The sequence below is a fragment of the Melampsora larici-populina genome (genome assembly GCF_000204055.1).
Source record: "Melampsora larici-populina 98AG31 unplaced genomic scaffold MELLAscaffold_55, whole genome shotgun sequence".
NCBI lineage: Eukaryota > Fungi > Basidiomycota > Pucciniomycetes > Pucciniales > Melampsoraceae > Melampsora > Melampsora laricis-populina.
Genome location: NW_006768819.1, coordinates 104,120 through 122,620, shown reverse-complemented (window position 1 = coordinate 122,620; position 18,501 = coordinate 104,120). Strand labels below are relative to the sequence as shown.

General features: G+C 39.3%; 5 protein-coding genes across 5 annotated transcripts; all 5 read right to left on the bottom strand.

The window, feature by feature from the left end:
* Positions 1-1,607: 1,607 nt before the first annotated feature.
* Positions 1,608-3,930, bottom strand: MELLADRAFT_111570 (uncharacterized protein; the record flags this gene model as incomplete). Its single annotated transcript, XM_007415906.1, has 3 exons — positions 1,608-2,888; positions 2,973-3,466; positions 3,921-3,930. The coding sequence occupies 3 exons, from the start codon at positions 3,928-3,930 to the stop codon at positions 1,608-1,610; spliced, it is 1,785 nt and encodes a 594-aa protein (XP_007415968.1).
* A 725-nt stretch (positions 3,931-4,655) lies between these two features.
* On the bottom strand, positions 4,656-6,146 carry MELLADRAFT_111569 (uncharacterized protein; the record flags this gene model as incomplete). The annotated part of the gene is made up of 6 exons (XM_007415905.1): positions 4,656-4,698; positions 4,794-5,243; positions 5,419-5,514; positions 5,613-5,708; positions 5,807-5,902; positions 5,998-6,146. The coding sequence occupies 6 exons, from the start codon at positions 6,144-6,146 to the stop codon at positions 4,656-4,658; spliced, it is 930 nt and encodes a 309-aa protein (XP_007415967.1).
* A 4,983-nt stretch (positions 6,147-11,129) lies between these two features.
* MELLADRAFT_111568 (uncharacterized protein) lies at positions 11,130-11,913 on the bottom strand (the record flags this gene model as incomplete). The annotated part of the gene is made up of 4 exons (XM_007415904.1): positions 11,130-11,210; positions 11,287-11,517; positions 11,589-11,657; positions 11,779-11,913. 4 exons carry the CDS (start codon positions 11,911-11,913, stop codon positions 11,130-11,132), a joined length of 516 nt encoding a protein of 171 aa, XP_007415966.1.
* A 213-nt stretch (positions 11,914-12,126) lies between these two features.
* On the bottom strand, positions 12,127-15,267 carry MELLADRAFT_79168 (uncharacterized protein; the record flags this gene model as incomplete). Its single annotated transcript, XM_007415903.1, has 8 exons — positions 12,127-12,456; positions 12,529-12,639; positions 12,711-12,827; positions 12,894-13,207; positions 13,255-13,440; positions 13,505-14,683; positions 14,751-15,072; positions 15,157-15,267. The coding sequence occupies 8 exons, from the start codon at positions 15,170-15,172 to the stop codon at positions 12,371-12,373; spliced, it is 2,331 nt and encodes a 776-aa protein (XP_007415965.1).
* An 826-nt stretch (positions 15,268-16,093) lies between these two features.
* MELLADRAFT_45347 (uncharacterized protein) lies at positions 16,094-17,863 on the bottom strand (the record flags this gene model as incomplete). The annotated part of the gene is made up of 11 exons (XM_007415902.1): positions 16,094-16,296; positions 16,364-16,394; positions 16,478-16,535; positions 16,647-16,810; positions 16,881-16,937; positions 17,008-17,032; positions 17,106-17,139; positions 17,206-17,219; positions 17,304-17,378; positions 17,464-17,701; positions 17,792-17,863. The coding sequence occupies 11 exons, from the start codon at positions 17,852-17,854 to the stop codon at positions 16,243-16,245; spliced, it is 813 nt and encodes a 270-aa protein (XP_007415964.1).
* Between the last annotated feature and the right edge of the window lie 638 nt (positions 17,864-18,501).

Genomic DNA, 18,501 nt, shown 5'->3' with positions numbered 1-18,501 from the left:
CCTAGCTTATGGAAATCAAAGACTTGGGCATCGTTGAAATGCTGAGAATGTCAGGTGGACGGCGTCTGTTTTTCTCAGTCTGGATGCCCCACTTTCTTGGCTCCATGTGCGTGCAAAGGAGTGTGCGTGCAGTGCAGCCCAAAAATTGCTCCAAGAGCATAAAAAAACAAGAATTATTGAAAATATAGGCGCAAACAGGCTGTCGAGCTCTTTCTCTGCAATTGCGCCACGTTAAAAACAGGGGGTGAAATGATGTATATTTGGCGCCGCCAAAGGTCTGCCACTGTTCTGATCTTTCTTTTGGGAAATATGACTTGATTCAATTTCAAGACAGATCAATTTCTTTTGATCCCATCATCCCAGAACAAACTGTTTCACTAATCTACCAAATAAAAACAAAGTTAATTGGTTTGACAAGAATCACATTGGTTTAACTCATCTCACTTTTGTGAACCAACAAACAAAATCAACTTACATACACTTTCCAAATCAAACCCCTAATCAAATCATCAAAAGATTTATTGACCAAAATTAATTTAGATATGTATGTGAAGCTTGATCAAAATTGTTGAGAAGGAGGATGTCTGAATCAAGATCTTTAAGATCTCCAAATTCAATTGGATCTCCTTGAGGTAAATCTTACTAAATCATTTTTCTAGTTTTCTCTAATTTGTCTTCCACGTCTTTTTTGGCAATTGTTTGTGTGAATACATAGTTGAAAGTGATTCATCAGCAAGTCCCGCGCGAGCCACAAGAACCTGACCTGGTCCTAAAGACGTTCATAAGTGTTAAAAGGGGCTTATTTAACCTTAAGGGTTTCTCTACCAAAGTTCTTCTGCTCAAGAAGACATGATCTGACCAAACCTCAAAATAATAAACTTGGATTCAAAATATGATAGACAAATTCAGATATATATAGTCTTGGATTTCCCAATGGATTGCTGATGAGCTTTACATTGAGTCTTCTAAGTGATTCTAAAACTCGACCTTGTCTTGCTAATGTTTAGGTATCATTGAAGAACGGAAACTGTCAAAATCTAATTCACGCCAATGCCATTGCTAGAAACCTATCAAGAATAAATACTTTGTGATGAGATTTGAAGCGCTTTTTTTGAGCAATGACGTCGTGTCATCCTTGTGTGTTCTCAACCCTTGATAAAATCCGGTATGACATATATATGAAAGTCTTGAACGCGTCCAACTGGCTTTAGCCATTTCCTGTGGATCATTTGCACTTGAGAATAAAAATGTAGAAGTAAACAGTTTACTTCTTGACCAAATTCAAATTAAACTTACTTCAACCCTTAACTCAATCATTATATGTATCTGCTTCAAAGAACACACTCTCATCACATTTCCGTCACTCAAAGATCAAACAAAGAATCAATATTTCCAAATTTCAATCTGAAATTGAATCACCTTCAATATTTACATATTTTGATGAATCCATGATCATTTCTAACATCTTTATCATTTATATTATTGGTTTCTTTGGATTTTCAAAATCAAAGACAAGGACAAAACCAAGACACACACACAATTTTGAAACATACAAACATACAATTCATTTTTTAGCGGGCGGAGGGGGTCTATCAAACAAAATTCAGTCAAAATAGAAACTCAAAATGAATCCCTCTAAGTTTTAAATTTTGCAAAACATTCACAATCTCATTTTTGAATCTATCACTAAAATTATTATCGTCATCATCTTGATCTTCATCTTGATTATCTTCATGATCAGTCGATTCAGAATATTTTTTTGGACATTTGACTGCAAACTTAATTAATTTTAAAGATTTCCAATTCCCTGAGATTCGTTGTAAGGATTGATGTAAACCTAAAAGAATGATATCTTCTTCTATCTTCATACTACATTCTTTGATTAGATTCAATTCTTCGATTTGATTGGATGAATGACTAAAGATACTTATATAATCAAACTCGTGTTCGATAAATGTTTCTAGGTATTGTGGTAATTTGAGTCGGATCGTAAGGGTTTTCAATTTAGGTAGATGTAATGGTATTTCGGGTATTGAACTTGAATCATTTTGGATTTTCCTGATGTGTCCATATTTTTTATCTATTGCAATCTCTTTTACAGTATGTGATAAACATTTCATAAATGATAAAGATACATTAAAACTTTCAGATTTGAAATCAGATAAAACTAATTTTTGAATTCGAGTTTTACTCCAATCAGTCTTAATCCAATCTTCATCTAAACAAGCTTCAGTTGAAATAGCTAAATATTCAAGTGAAAGAAAACTCGATAATAATTTAGGTAATCTGATCTCTAATTGATTTCGTTTTTCTTTAATCACTGAAGTTCTTGATGAAATTGGAGCAGCTTGAATGGAAAACCTAGAAGAATATGCCCCATTAAATCTTTCATTGGTATTATTACCAGCTAAAGAGATCGATGAATTCTCACTTAATTCATCTACTCTAAGATTTGCTGTCTTGATCCCTTCTTCTCCACAATGACATTCAAATCTTTTTAAACCAGTCGAGTTCTTTAATAAATTCGTCATTAATTCTTCATCATCTAATCCTACGAGCCAACAAGTTACTAATCTAAATCTAAGTAAATCTGATAAGTTTTCATTACCGATTGATTTGATTTGGTTTGAGATTGGTAAGTTTGAATAATAAGGTGCATCTTCATTCAAAATTAATTCTAATGAGATTAAATTTTTGAGTGATTTAAAGATCTTTAAATTACTTTCATAGATAGGCGATTCAAACCAATTCTCCCAAATGTTATTGTATTGTGGTTGATACCATTTAAATGTGATGGCTTTAATGTTCGCTGCGATTTGATCAGACTTTAAGATACATTCTTCAATCTTTTTCAGTTGAGGAACAGACGCTATAGTCAAGTTTACAGACTATTTCAAAACGAAACAAAAAGTCAGTTTAGTGAAAATAAAGCAACTCGATCTTGAAAACCCAATAGAATCATCGTAACTTACGTGCCAAACAAACACTCTGATCAAATCAGCAAAAGCTCTGTTAACATAAAGCAATCTAGATAAATGACTTCTAGGTAAGATGGTGTCTCGTGTAGAAAAATAAGTTACAGTTGTCTTTTTAGAATCTTTTCCCTTAGATTTTTTAGGAACAATCACAATTTGATAAGATTGATTTAAAAAATTCAATATCTTTAATTGAAGTTCTATAGGTAAATCATTCCAATTTGTTTTATGATGAGTTTTTTTTGAAGTTCCTTGTTCTGATGATTTGTTTCGAACATTTGATTTTTGTGTTAAGTTTGAAATATTTAAATTGGTTTTGATTAAGTGAGTCAATTCATTTAGATTTTTATATTTACTTTGTGGTTTGTTTTCGTTTTTATGATCTTCAACTTTTTTATCTTGATTCGAATTGTGTTTATGATCTTCAACTTTTTTATTTTGATTCGAATTATGTTTAAACTGTTGAAAAGGTAACATATCTAATTTCTTTTCTTATAAAATCAAAATTTACGATGTTAGATCAGATGGAAGGGAAAGATCGAAAAGCTCAAGTTGAGAAAACCGAAGAAATAAATCTTTTCTAGGAAGTGGAGGTCAGGATAACCCAAAAAAAAATAAACTTTCTTGATGACAAAGGTTTGTAAAAGAAATATCACAAGTCATCGATCATCCTGATCACCCAAGCTAGGAAAGATGATGTAAGTGAAGTTCATATGATCAGCTATACATCCACCATCATCGGCTCAGATTTGAAGATATAGAAGATTAAAGATCTTCACCTCAGCTGCCACCAAAAAGTTTAGAGATGAAGATAGATGTGTAGGTCACCGATCGGCAGTGGTGGAGGCCAGTAGGAAGTTGAATCCGAACTCGTGATGACAATTTCGATTTTGCCTACGTAAACTGAAAACCATGAAGGATTTAAGACGATGACAAACAACTCACCATGGTCCATAACTTTCTACAGTTTGATAAGATGCTTAGATCTTTTGGTAGGGCTTTTATTGAGCTGTGCATCTCGCCCGGCCGAAAAAAACAATTGGTGTAAAGAAACAACCAAGGTGTGACCGGCCATCACCTAAACCAATCAAAGGCCTTCGGATCGCGAGATTCACTTCGAGAAAGGGACTATGATAATTTTATCCTCCAGCCATACTGGGTACAAAAACATTGTACCGTTTATAGTTATCTCCATCCGACCACAATCTAAGCAAAGGTGCTGTGTGCTATGCAAACCTTTGACCAAGTGATTTGTCATGACCAGAGGGCGAGCTCCTCCAAATTCAGGAAGGATGTGAAAACTCTGTGGGTTGATCAGCCGGGTTGGATTATACCGATGGTGTTAACCTGTCAACCTCAAGGGTCAAATGAGATACGAGAAATGTCTATGAGTGAGGGACTATTTAAGCGAGATGATATTTTTGATTTTTCTAACAGAGATGGTAGTAAACGTAACCACCAGATCCTTGATATATTCATTCTTCAAAGCAAGCATCATAAACCAAATAAAGACTATAGCTGAAAACCTTTGATAAGTGAGATAAAAAATCCGAATGGATGACTATCTACGCAAGATGAGAATTGTTTTACAATAAGGATATCAAGATTGGATATAATGAGCAGTTGTGAAGGATCTAGAACTAAGATGAGAATGAGAATCAAGTTGATGGTTGAGTGAATTTATTTGTAAATAGCGTTGTATGCAGTGATTAAATCTTGCGCCCTAAAAACCAAAACCAAAAAGAATGACATGTCAGAAACTCATAGTAAAATCCAAATTGTGAATTGAAACTTGAAATCGAGAATGCTGTGACATACTTGAAGGCTTCATCTAATCGATCACGTGCCCACATTTGCTGAGCCCAGTATCCAAAAACATCAATCGCTCCTTTTAATAAATTGTCGCGTGATAACTTTGTCATACAACGCTTCATGATTGGAAAGATATCCTTCTCAATTCTAATCTTCACCCGAGGAATCAATCGAGGTTTCTCCGATTGATAGATTAATGCGGGTACAAAGAACATAGCTCGTGCGATCGAAAGTCGGTTTTGAGCAGAATCGACTGCGTCATATTCCGTTGAAGACAGAGATAATGTTCCAGTCACATCACAAGGGCTAAACCCTGGAGTACCGCGACCAGCAGTGATTGTCTTGAATTTCGAAGTGATGCGGATGCGTAGAGAAGGTTGGATATCCTGAGAAACTCCTGGGAAGAATGATTCGGAGTTCTCCTGGATAGTACAGAGTGATCCGATCTTCTTTGACCTTTGAAGTCAAGAACAAGGAGGACCAACAAAGACGTAGACTTTGTGGCTTCAAATAGATGGAGTAGAGACCTCAGAGCTACAGACAAAAACAATTGAGCACATTATACATATTTCAGTCAGACAAAACCAAGGCAAAAAAAAATAAGGAGAATGTAAAGGAGAATTGCACATACCTTTGAATTGACTCAGCAGAGTCATTTGTACTCTTTACGTCTTCGGACTCGGCAGTAGAGATCAACTCAAGTGTATTTAAAGTCAAGACCTCAGAACTGAAAACAAAAACAATTGATCATGTTATACATATTTCAGTAAGACAAAACACAAGGCAAAAAATGAAGGAGAATCCAAAGGAAAATTAAGCGCATACCTTTGAATTGACTCAGCAGAGTCAGTTGTGCCCTTTGCGTCTTCGGACTTGGCAGTAGAGATCAACTCGAGCGTATTTGAAGTCGAGACCTTGGAACTGAAAAGGAAAAGGATTGATCACATTGTACATATCTCAGTAAGAGAAAACACAAGGCAAAAAAATGAAGGACAATCCGAGGGGAATTAAGCACATACCTTTGAATTGATTCAGTAGAGTCAGTTGTACCCTTCGTGTCATCAAACTTGGCAGTAGAGATCAACTCGAGCATATTTGAAGTTGAGACCTTGGAACTGGAAAGGAAAAGGATTGATCACCTCAGTTAACAGTCAAGATGAAACACAAGTACAAGGACTGAAGAATGATTCAAAAGGAGACTCGCACATACCTTTGAATCCATTCAGAAGACTGGCAGTCGACAGAGTCAGTCAAACTCTTCATGTCTTCAGACTCGGCAGCAGAGATTGACTCAGGGGAATTGATAGGATCAAGAGCAAGATTTGCGTAATCAGAAACACAAGAATCAAGAGGATCCATCTTATCAGATCAAAGCCAGTGGATTCAGGATAGATCGCGAGTAGTATAGAGTGAAACTATTGTAGTATATAGTAGGAGGAGTTGGTGTAGAGAGGATGGTTGTTTTTGACAAGGTACTCTAGAGGATAGCTTGGTCTGTTGTGATAAAGGGTAGAAGTGGTGTGGTGGGAGTGAAAAACTCTTCGAAACAAAGCAACAGCTTGACGAGCTTTATGATCGGCAGATCAGCTTGAAAGACTGCGCCGGAAAGAGTAGTAGAAGAAATCTACTCTAATAATGTTGCCAACGGTACCGAAGAAAAGTAGAAGGATTAAAAGACTAGCCGAGGCCAGTCTGTTGGTATTCCGGATGTATAAGGACTTCAGTTTATGGTGTATTTTTTTGCGTGTTGTTTGGTTACTTTGTTGTTAGGAGGAAAATCTTATCGCGTGATCAAGAGCTTATTCTGATTTTGGAAATTGACTAGACTATGATTGGGAGTAAATCATCATAACCTGCTCTTGGTATTTGATTTTGTCAATAATATTGATAAATTTCTTTAACCACGTACTTTACTGTATCAATATATGAGACTTCCAGTACTCCTTGTGAGCTGGTTTGATGGATTTGCCTTTACGTTCCCTCCTTTATTCATACCTCTTTATATGACCTGGTAACAAAGAAGGGTTTGAAAGCATCAATATACCCATCCACATTGTCAAGGTTCGAGCGAGCTCTAAGAATATTTTTGCTACGGGTTCAAAACAGGATATCCATCACTTCTAATTTACTGTCACTTGAGATCTCAAAGGAGGTGAACTTGTTATCAAATGTTTGCAACTTCAGGCAATTCAAAACCTGATCAAACACACTAGATGATGTTGAGGGTCTGGTCAATGAGCTTAATGGATCAGAGTCATTGTGTGCCAGAAATGAATTCTTTTTTTAAAATCTTCACATGTGATATTTTCCCACACGTTGATAACACCTTCCCAAGATAGACAAACACATCTCAAAACAAGATGCGAATAGCTTCAAGTCCACGTTCAGCGAAACGATTGAGCAACAAGGATAGCTCACGACAATGAGAGCATCTCCACCCCTAGACTGCTACCTAATGATCATCTTTTAGCTATTCAGAGCTTCAGGAGACTTGCTCAGACTTCTGGAGGGATACCGTTTCAGGGCTCTACAAAGAATCATTGATCACTCATAATGTAGACTTTAGAGTTCCAGAAAATGGAGTTCATATGATTACAGGTTCCTCTTCTCAATTCAATCAGTCCCTCGTCCAAGTTGGGTGACTCCCCACCAATTTCCGCCGACGGCGGTGTTTGATGAAGGTCTTGATGTTGAGCTCATCTTGTGTCTAGAAAAGACATATCTGAGTAATCGTATGCACTTCAGACAAGCAAGACACAGCTGTACTTTTCATAACAATATAGTATTAGTGGTTCTCTTTTAGAGTGAGATACAACCAATCACGAGGAAACAGAACATAAAGATGACCCCATTATTGATGGCGGCCTCCCAACGTTAAAAAACCTTATATTAGAGCTTTGTGTAGATGTTCAGTGACATAGCCACTGCCCGGAATAACCCAATTCATCAATTTTTCCATCCCTAGTAAGCTGGATGGTATTACTCTCTCATGGTTTATAAGCTCATGATTGGATGTTCAAAAGACTTGGCCATGTTTATAGAGCATTAATCCTTCCAATGTTTACCAAGATGATTTGAACACACAAATAAAAGATCATTTAATCACAAATATGTTTTATCAAGTGTTTCACTCACTTCCATTTTTCTTCAAATCACTTTTGGCTTCCACAGGGCAATCACTTTGTATCATACACCAATCAGATCTGTATGTGTTTTGCTATTTGGTGTTAAACCTCAAATTTGGCTAACAATTATTTGCATTGTAGTTGGTTTGTTAAGCTGACAAGGACTTGCCTCCTTCGGTTCAGATTTCATGCTCACTACACTACATTTGATCTTGACTGATGTTGAATTCTCCTTCTCATGATCTATGGCTCAACCTAGTTGCCGAGGCTCGTCGCAAGACTACCTAGTAGGTTCTTTGACCAACCTGAATTTATCTTTCACATCATTGACATTTGATCATACTTTATAATCTTCAATAGGCTTTGGATCCCATGAGTACCTTCAACAGCGTCTCAAGATTCCCATCCGATTCTCTTTGACTTGTAAATAAGCAATCTCCGTTCTGTTCATATCGAAGAAGACCAAGATTACCAATCCAGATTCTTCCTTGATCAGTTCTTTGAAGATTTCTTGGATACCCTAGTAGTACTATTCTGGATGTCTGTGCCTAGTTCTTTATCTTTGGGTGTTCGCTCTACTCTATCTTCTTCTGAGATTACTTTTGGATTCTGGTTCATCTCAACACAAAAATAGGTGTGAAGCATGTAATCTAATATTGGAAGTAATTTTGAATGAGCTGATATGGTGCGGTAGATACATAGTCAACAGGCTGAGCTTCAGCTCATTATGATTTATATCTTTGCTAGCTACAATCCCTTTTTTTCGCCTTTTGCCTAGATCCAGGTATCTTTGCTGGAACCGGGCCTTACTTGATAAATTTAGGCTGATCAAGCACCTTGAACAACCCAAGATGATAATCGAGAGAAGTTGACCATGAATGGCATGCCCACAAGTCACTGACACCCTCGAGTATCAAAGAGTATGCAGCATCAACTCCACCCAATCTTCAAGCCCATCTGATACAGCAATGTGCAAATGGTTTTGTTGGTCTGCGGTTTTTTCCCATAGCCATCCGACTGTGCGCGACCTCAAATGCTTTGAGGATCTGTTTTTTGTGTGTCCTTCAGCCTTATGCTAAATGACATTTCCCAGCATTTGCTTTTGAAAGTCACATGGCTATGATTGCAGTGTAGGTACTTGAGCAGGTTATGTGATTAAGTTGAAAGTGGTTTTGAATACACACCAGGGGGATGTGCAATGCTATGCTCATGTATGTTACAATTGAAAACCAGTGCTCTCCAATGCCGGGGCCTTGGGTGTTCCAGCGATGTAGAGAACCTCTAAGTGGTTTTCATTTCTGTTTCCACAGAAATGTACATAAATGGTTATCAAACATTGAAAACCAGTGCTCTCCATCGCCGGGGCCTTGGGTGTTCCAGCGATGTAGAGAACCTCTAAGTGGTTTTCATTTCTGTTTCCACAGAAATGTACATAAATGGTTATCAAACATTGAAAACCAGTGCTCTCCATCGCCGGGGCCTTGGGTGTTCCAGCGATGTAAAGCAACCTCTAACTGGTTTTCATTGATGTTTCCACAGAAATGTACATAAATGCGTATCAACAGGTTTCATGTGGAGAGTACACAGCACACAGCCTTGTATAGGATTATAAAAAGGCTGCATCCCCACCAATGTTTGGCAATCATCTCATTACACACAGCATCATTTAGTGCAAAGCAATAAGAGTCTCTCATACACAGAATAACCTTTCCTTCTACATTTGTTAAATTCAGTTTGCTTGCAGCTACAGAGCTGGTGGTGCACATCAACTCATCTTCTGTTGCTCAATATTCTTCTTGGGGCTTGTAGTCATCTTCAATGCTATCCAAAGTGCTTCTTCTAAGTTTCTGATTTTTGGCTAGTACAAGACTCATAATTTGCTTGGAGATTTCTACTGTGGTTGGTTCAGAAGGTTGTCAAACTCAATGGAGGACAATCCTGAATCATGTGAGTACAGAACTAAAATGACTAATCCCATGGAGAGGAGCTGATGACCAATTACTCTTAGTCTTTTATGTGCATTATAGAGGCTTCAATGGGGTTCCTTCATATGGGTGCAAGCTTTGTGGAAACCGGGCAATGATAGAGATCAACACCCACATGAAGTCAGCTTCACACTTAAAAAAAGTAGCAATGCGCAGGTTCTCAAATTTCAGTACAAAGTTCAAATGCACCCACCCAGATGTCCCCAAATCAAACTATTTCATCATTAAACTCAGAACTATTGCAATCACCTGCACCTGCATGCTTATTTGCCCAAAGGCAAAGATCTTCATCTGTCAACAGGACTTCCCCTGTTTGTGATTTGGGCCAATCAAGTGATTACAAAATGCAGGACACACCTTCACCTTAACATTGTCCAACATGTCCCATTGACAATGTATAGTGACAATACCTCAGGGTCACATTCAAAGAGATTCAACAAGCATATGTGCTATTACTTCACATATTCTGGCCTGCCTGCAAAGTTTACCAACTTGGAATATAATATACATTAGCTGGCAGCGTCAACAAAAGCACATGCTTTGGAATTGGGTGATAATATTATAGACCAGATGAAGTCAGTACCAGTTCCCATGTGCTTTTGTTGACACTGCCAGCCAATGTATATTATATTCCAAGTTGGCCAACTTTGCAGGCAGGCCAGAATATGTGAAGTAATAGCACATATGCTTGTTGAATCTCTTTGAATGCGACCCTGAGGTATCATCACTATACATTGTCAATGGGACATGTTGGACAATCTTCCCCTGTACCTTAGTACACCATTGATTGGGCAAACCAATCTTGGTGACCCATTGGTGATCAGACCATTCTGTGATATCATGTCTTATCAGATTCATTACATTTACATCATACCATTATAAAGTTAACCCATTATAAAGCCACTTACGGTATAGAATATCACCATAATGATCTTTTAAGTGCCCTCCATTTGGCAAAAGAATATTTTCAAACAAATTACAAAAGTCCTTTACGTGGAAAACTAACATGTCATCATTTGAAACTTTTTCCTCCTTTAATATCTCCATTTTTGATTCCCTTGAGTTGTTGTAATCCACAATATGCAATTGAAGACACTTTGCAACCAAAAAAATTTCCCAAATTATAGAAATGGGTAGGTACCACCAATCTCCCAGTGCATAGTTGTACTGGCTCATAACTGCTATAAAACATAGGAGCCCGTATCCAAGGAGAGAAGCCAATCAGCCATTTTTCACAATGGTTTGATCACACCATCCTTTGAGATTGCTGGGTAAAAAGACAATTTTTGAGCCACATGTGGCTTTGCCAAATCCTGCAGATTGGAAAAATATCAACCAAAAACATCATCACTGCAATTGTAAGCAACATTTACCAGAGTGGTCACTTACCAATCTCACAATATCCTCAATTGGTAAAGAATGGCAAGCATTATCCAAAGGACTTATGCTTGTTACCAATTTCAAACCAAGAATTTTTTTAACACATTTCAACATATTCTTCAAGGTTTTGTAAGTTGGCAACTTGAGGCCAACCAGGCTCACTGCACTGTGAATTGCCTCGTATTGACTTCGGCTGATCCGTTTGCGTGCTAAACCATAAATCATAGTTGCAATGATATTCTAAGTCAGAGGAGAAACTAAATATCAGCCAAATACCATTTGTCCATGAGTGTCACATTGCGAGTACATACCTCCAATTTTCCAAATGGGTACCAACCATTCTTTTGGAAAGATGAAGTATCAGGACCTTGTTGAGTGCCCTGATTACTAGTACAGTCATTTGCAAAAAGCTTGCCGCAAATTCACCGCCAAATTGCTCGAGTTTTGCGGGCAAATTTGGGCAAGCTTTTTGAAAACAACTGTAGATGGTGGATGATAGACCACATCCTCCCAGTCCTCTTCATTACCCCAGTCATACTCATCAACTTGCTCCAGAAGGTTTTCAATATTAGCATCTGAAGATTGATCAGTTACTGAAGATTCACACCCAGCTGATGAGTTAGTAGGAGAACGCATTCATACAGTATCCCAATCACTCGGTTTGTCGTGTGAACAAAAGTTGCAAAATCCGAATGTCTTGCTAATACATGGTTATCCAACTCATGTTGAAAAATCAAATGATAAAGTTGTTGGAGGGTAGAGTTGGTTTGTCATTTCAAAATTGCTCACAATCAACCCCAAAGACTCAAAAGGTCCTTTGAGCGGCTCAAAAGCATGACTCATGCTCAGTACCGAGATCAAAAACGTGATATTACATTTGATAAACCGGATGTTCAACCCAAAAGTTCATAAACCTTTTACTAAAGTGGTATATAGGAACTATCAGCGGGTTCAAGTTTTAAAAAATACTCGTGTTGAACAAGTATTCTAATCATGACGAGTCATCAACTGTCTACATAAATCATCTATATACTGCTAACCACACACACACACATCAACACACAAACAGGACAGTTCATCTGGACACAAGAGTTTAAGCCTTGTAAGTTTCACGAGCCCATTTGGCAGCAGCGACCAAGTTCTTCAATGAAGCCTCAGTCTCGGGCCAAGCACGAGTTTCTAGAGAAAAGAGTAAACAGTGTGATGAGTACAGATCTTCAATCTTAGGTGCAGATCTGATCAAGGACTTACTTAATCCACAATCAGGGTTGACAAAGAGAAGATCAGATTTGACGACCTTGAGGGTATCGGCAATCTTTTGTTGAATCTCTTCTTGCGATGGCACACGAGGAGAGTGAATATCTATAGATCGAAAAAAAAACATGAGATCTTTCAAGGCCCAGATCAATTTGATAAGAGTTTTCAAAGCATACCGTAGACACCAGGTCCGATTTGGTTAGCATATTCAACCGAGGCAAATACCTTCAACAATTTGTGGTCTGACTTGCTTGCCTCAATCGAGATGACGTCAGCATCGAGACGAGCAATGTCTACATAGAAAGAGAAGAGTGAGTATCATATCGAAAATGGTGATTTGATAATCGATGGATACATACGTGACATGATTTCATTGAAATCAGAGTAACAGAAGTGAGAGTGAGTCTGTGTGCGATCCTCAACACCGGCAGTGGCCAACTTGAAACTGTCCACAGCCCATTGGAGGTACTCATTCCAATCAGCCTTTCGTAGAGGCATACCCTCTCGGATAGCGGGCTCGTCAACTTGAATAGCGAAAATGCCAGCTTTCTCCAAGTCGCAAACTTCGTCTCGAAGAGCAAGAGCAAGTTGGCGGGATTGGACCTCGCGTGAGACATCGATACGAGGGAAAGACCAAGCGAGGATGGTCACAGGACTAGAGAGCATCATAGAACTGTCAGAAAGGGTGGTGAAACCGCCACAAGTACAAAACATACTTACCCAGTGAGCATACCCTTGACAGGGAGCTTGGAAAGAGATTGGGCGTATGATGACCATCTAACAGTCATTGGTGCTGGTCGAGCGACATCGGCGACAATGATAGGGGGTCGAACGCAACGAGAACCGTAGGATTGAACCCAAGCGTTCTCAGTGAAAACGAAACCTTGAAGTTGCTCTCCAAAGTACCTAGAATTTGTTTGATCAGTTAGGACTGCAATCCAACCGTTCTGGGAAAACAGAAGGAACTTACATGACCATGTCGTTTCGTTCGGGCTCACCGTGAACGAGCAAGTCAAGACCACAGGACTCCTGGAAGCGAACAACATGTTCGATCTCCTTGCCGATGAAGTCATCGTACTCTTTAGCAGTGATTTCACCCTTGGTGAATTTGGCACGGGCGACACGGATCTCTTTGGTTTGAGGGAATGAACCAATGGTAGTCGTAGGGAATCGAGGAAGCTGAACAACTTTAGCTTGAGCGGCTCGTCGGGTGGGGAAGGCGTTCTTTCGGTTGTACATCTCAGGTGTCACCTTGGCCAAACGTTCACGAACACTGGCATCACTTTTAGCCTCAAATTCACGACGCTTCTTGATCGAGTCTTTGTTGGCACTGAGTTTGGCCTTGACGGCATCGCTGACAGAGGATGAGACAGCTTTGGCCAAAGTGCTAACTTCTTCACACTTTTCGAGGGCAAAGGCAAACCAATCCTTTTGTTCGGCGGTCAACTTGCTTTCGTTAGCCAAGGTGACAGGAGTGTGAAGGAGAGACGAGGAAGTGGCGACGATGACTCGGTCCTCGCCGAGTGCCTGGGTGGCCTCGGAGATATGTTCCAAGCAGCGGCCCATGTCGTTCTTCCAGACATTGCGGCCAGAGACGAGACCAAGGGAGATGGCGAGTTTGGTGGGTTTCAAGAGCGAAAGTGCTGCCTTGAGTTGAGAAGGGTTTCCACGCTCGGTGAGATCCAAGTGAATAGCGTGGACTGGGCATTGGGCAAGGGAAGGCAAGATGGCTTCGGCGCTACCAAAGAAAGTAGTGATCGTGATTTGGGCCGAAGATGCAGCTTGAGAGAGAGCGGTGTAGGTCTCGATGAGCTCCTTTCCGAGTTTGTCAGCCGAGTCTAAGACGAGACCAGGCTCATCGATCTGGATAGACTTGGCACCGGCAGCCACGAGTTTCTTGATAAGTTCAACGTAGACAGGAACCAATTTGGACAACAAGGAGACAGGCTCGTATGTCTCGTTGGACGATCTAGCAGTCTTTCCCATGAGCAAGAAGGAAAGAGGACCGAAGATCACTGGACGAGTTTCGATTCCAGCAGCCTTGGCCTCAAGGTACTCATCCACAGGCTTTTGGTGAACAAGCTTGAATTCGGTCTGGTTGGAGACCTCGGGTACGATGTAGTGATAGTTGGTACCGAGGTATTTGTTCCTAACATCAATAGCATGGATCAGTCGTGTTTCAAACACATTGTTTGAAAAGATGGATAAAGACACACATTTCACAAGCCGGTAAGTCAACACCATCACGTTGTCGACCACGACCCATGGCAAAACTCAAATCAAGAGGGGTCAACTTAGCCTCGTAGTACTTGGAAGGCACCACATTGAACATGGTGCAATGGTCAAGCACATGATCGTAAAGGGCGAAGTCATTGCTGGGGACATGATCGACACCAGCGGCTTGGATTCGCTTCCAGTTTTGGAGTCTGACTTCTTTGGCAGCAGCTTGAAGTTCTTCGGCTGAGATCTTGTCAGCCCAGTAAGCCTCAACAGCCTTTTTGATTTCACGCTTGTCACCAATTCGAGGGAATCCGAGAACTGTGAATGTGAGAATGAGTCAGGGAGTCTACCAAGAAGCGCTGTGATAGAGTATGGATGGAAGGTATCATCTATAAGACATACCAGCTGATTGAACCATGATGAAGAGTTATTTAGATGAAAAGAACAAAAAGATGGATAAAGTCTTTAAGATAAAGTAGGATATTGACTTGGATGAAAGTTGGTGATGTGATGGTAAAGAGGATGAAGACTTTCGAAAGCGAAGTTGAAGTTTTAAAAGTTTTTAAGTCCGATCACTACAAAACCCACCGATCACCTGATCGGTTCCAATTTACATACACACATTGACATGACCAAAGTTACAAATAAAGCCGGCCCGCAAAGAGCCGCAAAGTAAACAAATTCCTGTGCCTCGCCCTCACTCAGCTGCACCAGCTTTGGTTCATCAACTCATCAATAATGCAACAGGCTGTACAATGGGCATATTCTATTATTGGTCTTTATTCCTCTTTTTGAATGAGACAGCTTCATGATCAAAGCTGAGACCACTCAAAGGCCTGCATGTTTTGGCTTAAGAATCATTTTGTAAATCTATCTCCATTCCTAAAATTAAATGTCACCATCTATTTGGTCATGTACATGGATCATTCTAAGGAGATTTTCATATCATAATCCGATACTTGATCCTCATTAACTTCGCATTTCATTCAAACAAAGAATCAAGCACATACACTGGGCATAAGCAGCATGGAGACTTAACTACAGTAATATGGCGCAATAGAAATGGTTTGATAGATTCACGCATTGCATGAAGCCCCTCTACATTCTAGACTGATGGAGTTAGTTAAGCATAGATGAGTTCAAGTATCATAGCTGGTGTGATCCTATCCTATCCTGGAGCCTGCAATCTACTATATCCAATCATATGACTCTGAGCTATTAGATTGATTTTACGCACAATCACTCTGAGTGATTGTTGAGAACTTTACAATGTATTGAGCTTAATATCAAGAAATCATGTAAAATCAAGTGAATCTTCTTGAGCTCATGGACCGATTTTGTAGTTCAAATTGTACATTCTTGAACATAAATAAACCAACCACAAAGTTAAACTTCTAAGTACATCTCCTAAGATCTATGATATATAAACTCATCCACTACTTTTCGGGTTGATCGAAAGAACAAGACCTCATACCTAAACATCTCAACTCATTTAGACATCTTATGATGTAATCCAGCACTAGCTTGAGCCGTTGGTAAAACCTATTCAATGAACAACTTCAATCGTTTTGTTCTTAAAGGTAAATCATATTCATGGAGATAGACTTACAAATAATTCAGCAATATTGACGTGAGGAGGTCTGGTTTAAAAGAAAAAGTGGAAAGATCATTCGACTTAGAGATGAGGTATGGTTTTTGGAGAAGTGAAGTTTGATCTGCTTACCTTGATGCACACCATACGATCTCTTCTGCGATATCTTGAGCCGTTAATGGTTTCAAGCCTAAAGTATTAGATCAAATACAACAAGAAGAAAATTTCCATGAGTACAATCGACTCGCCTGCCAGATTTCTTCTTCAAAACAGTGATGATAGAATCGTTCAGAAACCATACCTTCATAGACTTGATCAGCCGCTTTACGATCACCTCTAAATCGGGTCACACTGAACTCAGTCTCGACCATACCGGGCTGTACCTCACTCACTCGTAAAGGAGTCGAGACTAATTCGCGCATCAAAGCACCTGAAAAGGCGTTGACTGCATGTTTAGTTGCACAGCTGTCATCAAAGTAATTCCATTTAGTATCCTAGAAGAAGTTCGCTAAAAGAGTACAGAGTTTTCACTTACTAGATAGAACCTCCTGCGTATGCTTCACGACCAGCTACGGAACCTAAATTTATAATACTGATCGCTCAAACCCAAAAACACCCTTCAAAAATATGTCAAGATGATATGAATTCTTCGAATCGCTTACTGCCCCCGACCTCGCTCCTTCATTCCTATGAGACCACAATCAATCAGCATAAAAATACGTCACTGAGGGCTTTCGATTACGTGATGAAACAGTTTTACCTTTGACCAAGAGGTTGGTAAGTCGGAATAAGCCCTAAGAGGAATATCATGGTCAATGCCAGTTTGATAAGTTCAAAACCTCGTGTTTTAGTGAGCGTACAAGAACATTTGTGTCTTTGGTATCCGTATGGATGGATTTAGAAAATCATGACCAATCAATTTGAAGTTGTCTAAAAGAAAATCATCAGAGACACATACTGATCATCACTTCTACTTCATCAAAGTTTAAGTCTCCTACTGAGTCTCGTCCATAAACTAAACCAGCGTTATTGACTATTGAGAAAAAATGAGTGTTTCCGATTAGTCCTTTTAGATAGACTTTAAATGAGCTAAAAAAGAGTTATAAAAAAAGGCCCACCAAGTATATCAATCTTTTGAAATTCTTTGGGAAGTTTATCTAAGAACCCATCAATAGCTTTTTTATCTTGCATATCTAATGTCAAAGCCATCACTTTTCCACCTTTACCAGTGTTTCCTTCTTGATTTGCTTTTTCTGCTAAACTTTTGACTTCTTGTAATTTGCTTTCTCTACGTGCTGTGATGATGACATTTGATCCTGCACGTGCAAATAAGATGGCAGTTGCTTCACCGATTCCCTGAATGAAGAACGAATGTGAGTATAAGAAATCAGTTTGATGTTGATTGGGTTTTGGATGAAAGTTTTTTTTATTTGGGGGGACACTTACTCCTGATGCACCTGTTACAAGAACCGTTGCATTCTCGAGTTGATCAGTTCTAAAGATTGACATCTTTGATGGTGAAGAAGTTAATGCTGATATGTTGGTTGAAAAGTGGTGGTGAAAGTTGAACTTCAAGAATTGAGATTTGATGATGTTTTTGTTTTGATGATGAAGTCTCAGAGTCCAAGAAAGGGTTGAATGGATTGGTAGAAATGGTTTCATGAGTTGACTTCGATCGATCAGCTTGGCGCGTCATTCAGTGAGGAGATGAAACTGGATGAGGCATTCCGAATTGAGCTGTAAGCATACGATGATGTCATATAAGCATATTCTGGTACACTTCCACCCTCAAGGCTAAGCTGTGTGCTTCTGTTCGATTGAACATGTCTGAATTCCTCTCATCATAAATTGAAGCTTTCGATAAAAGTTGAGATGAGTAAATGATGACCAAACTAGTACATGGAGCTTGTTATGAACGATCCAGTTAAGGCCATTTTACAACAATACCGTCTTTGAAGACGAATTAACAACTTTGAATGACTTTTGTATCATGGTATTGCACAAATACAAATGAACTAGAACATAGGCGGGCTTGCCCGCAAACTTAACAAAGTCCCTCGCCAAAGGCCCGAGCCCCAGCGAGGGACTTACCCCATAAACTGGAATCCTGGCGTGAGAAGTGAGCTGTACTTGCTCCAAATTCTCTACATCTGTTG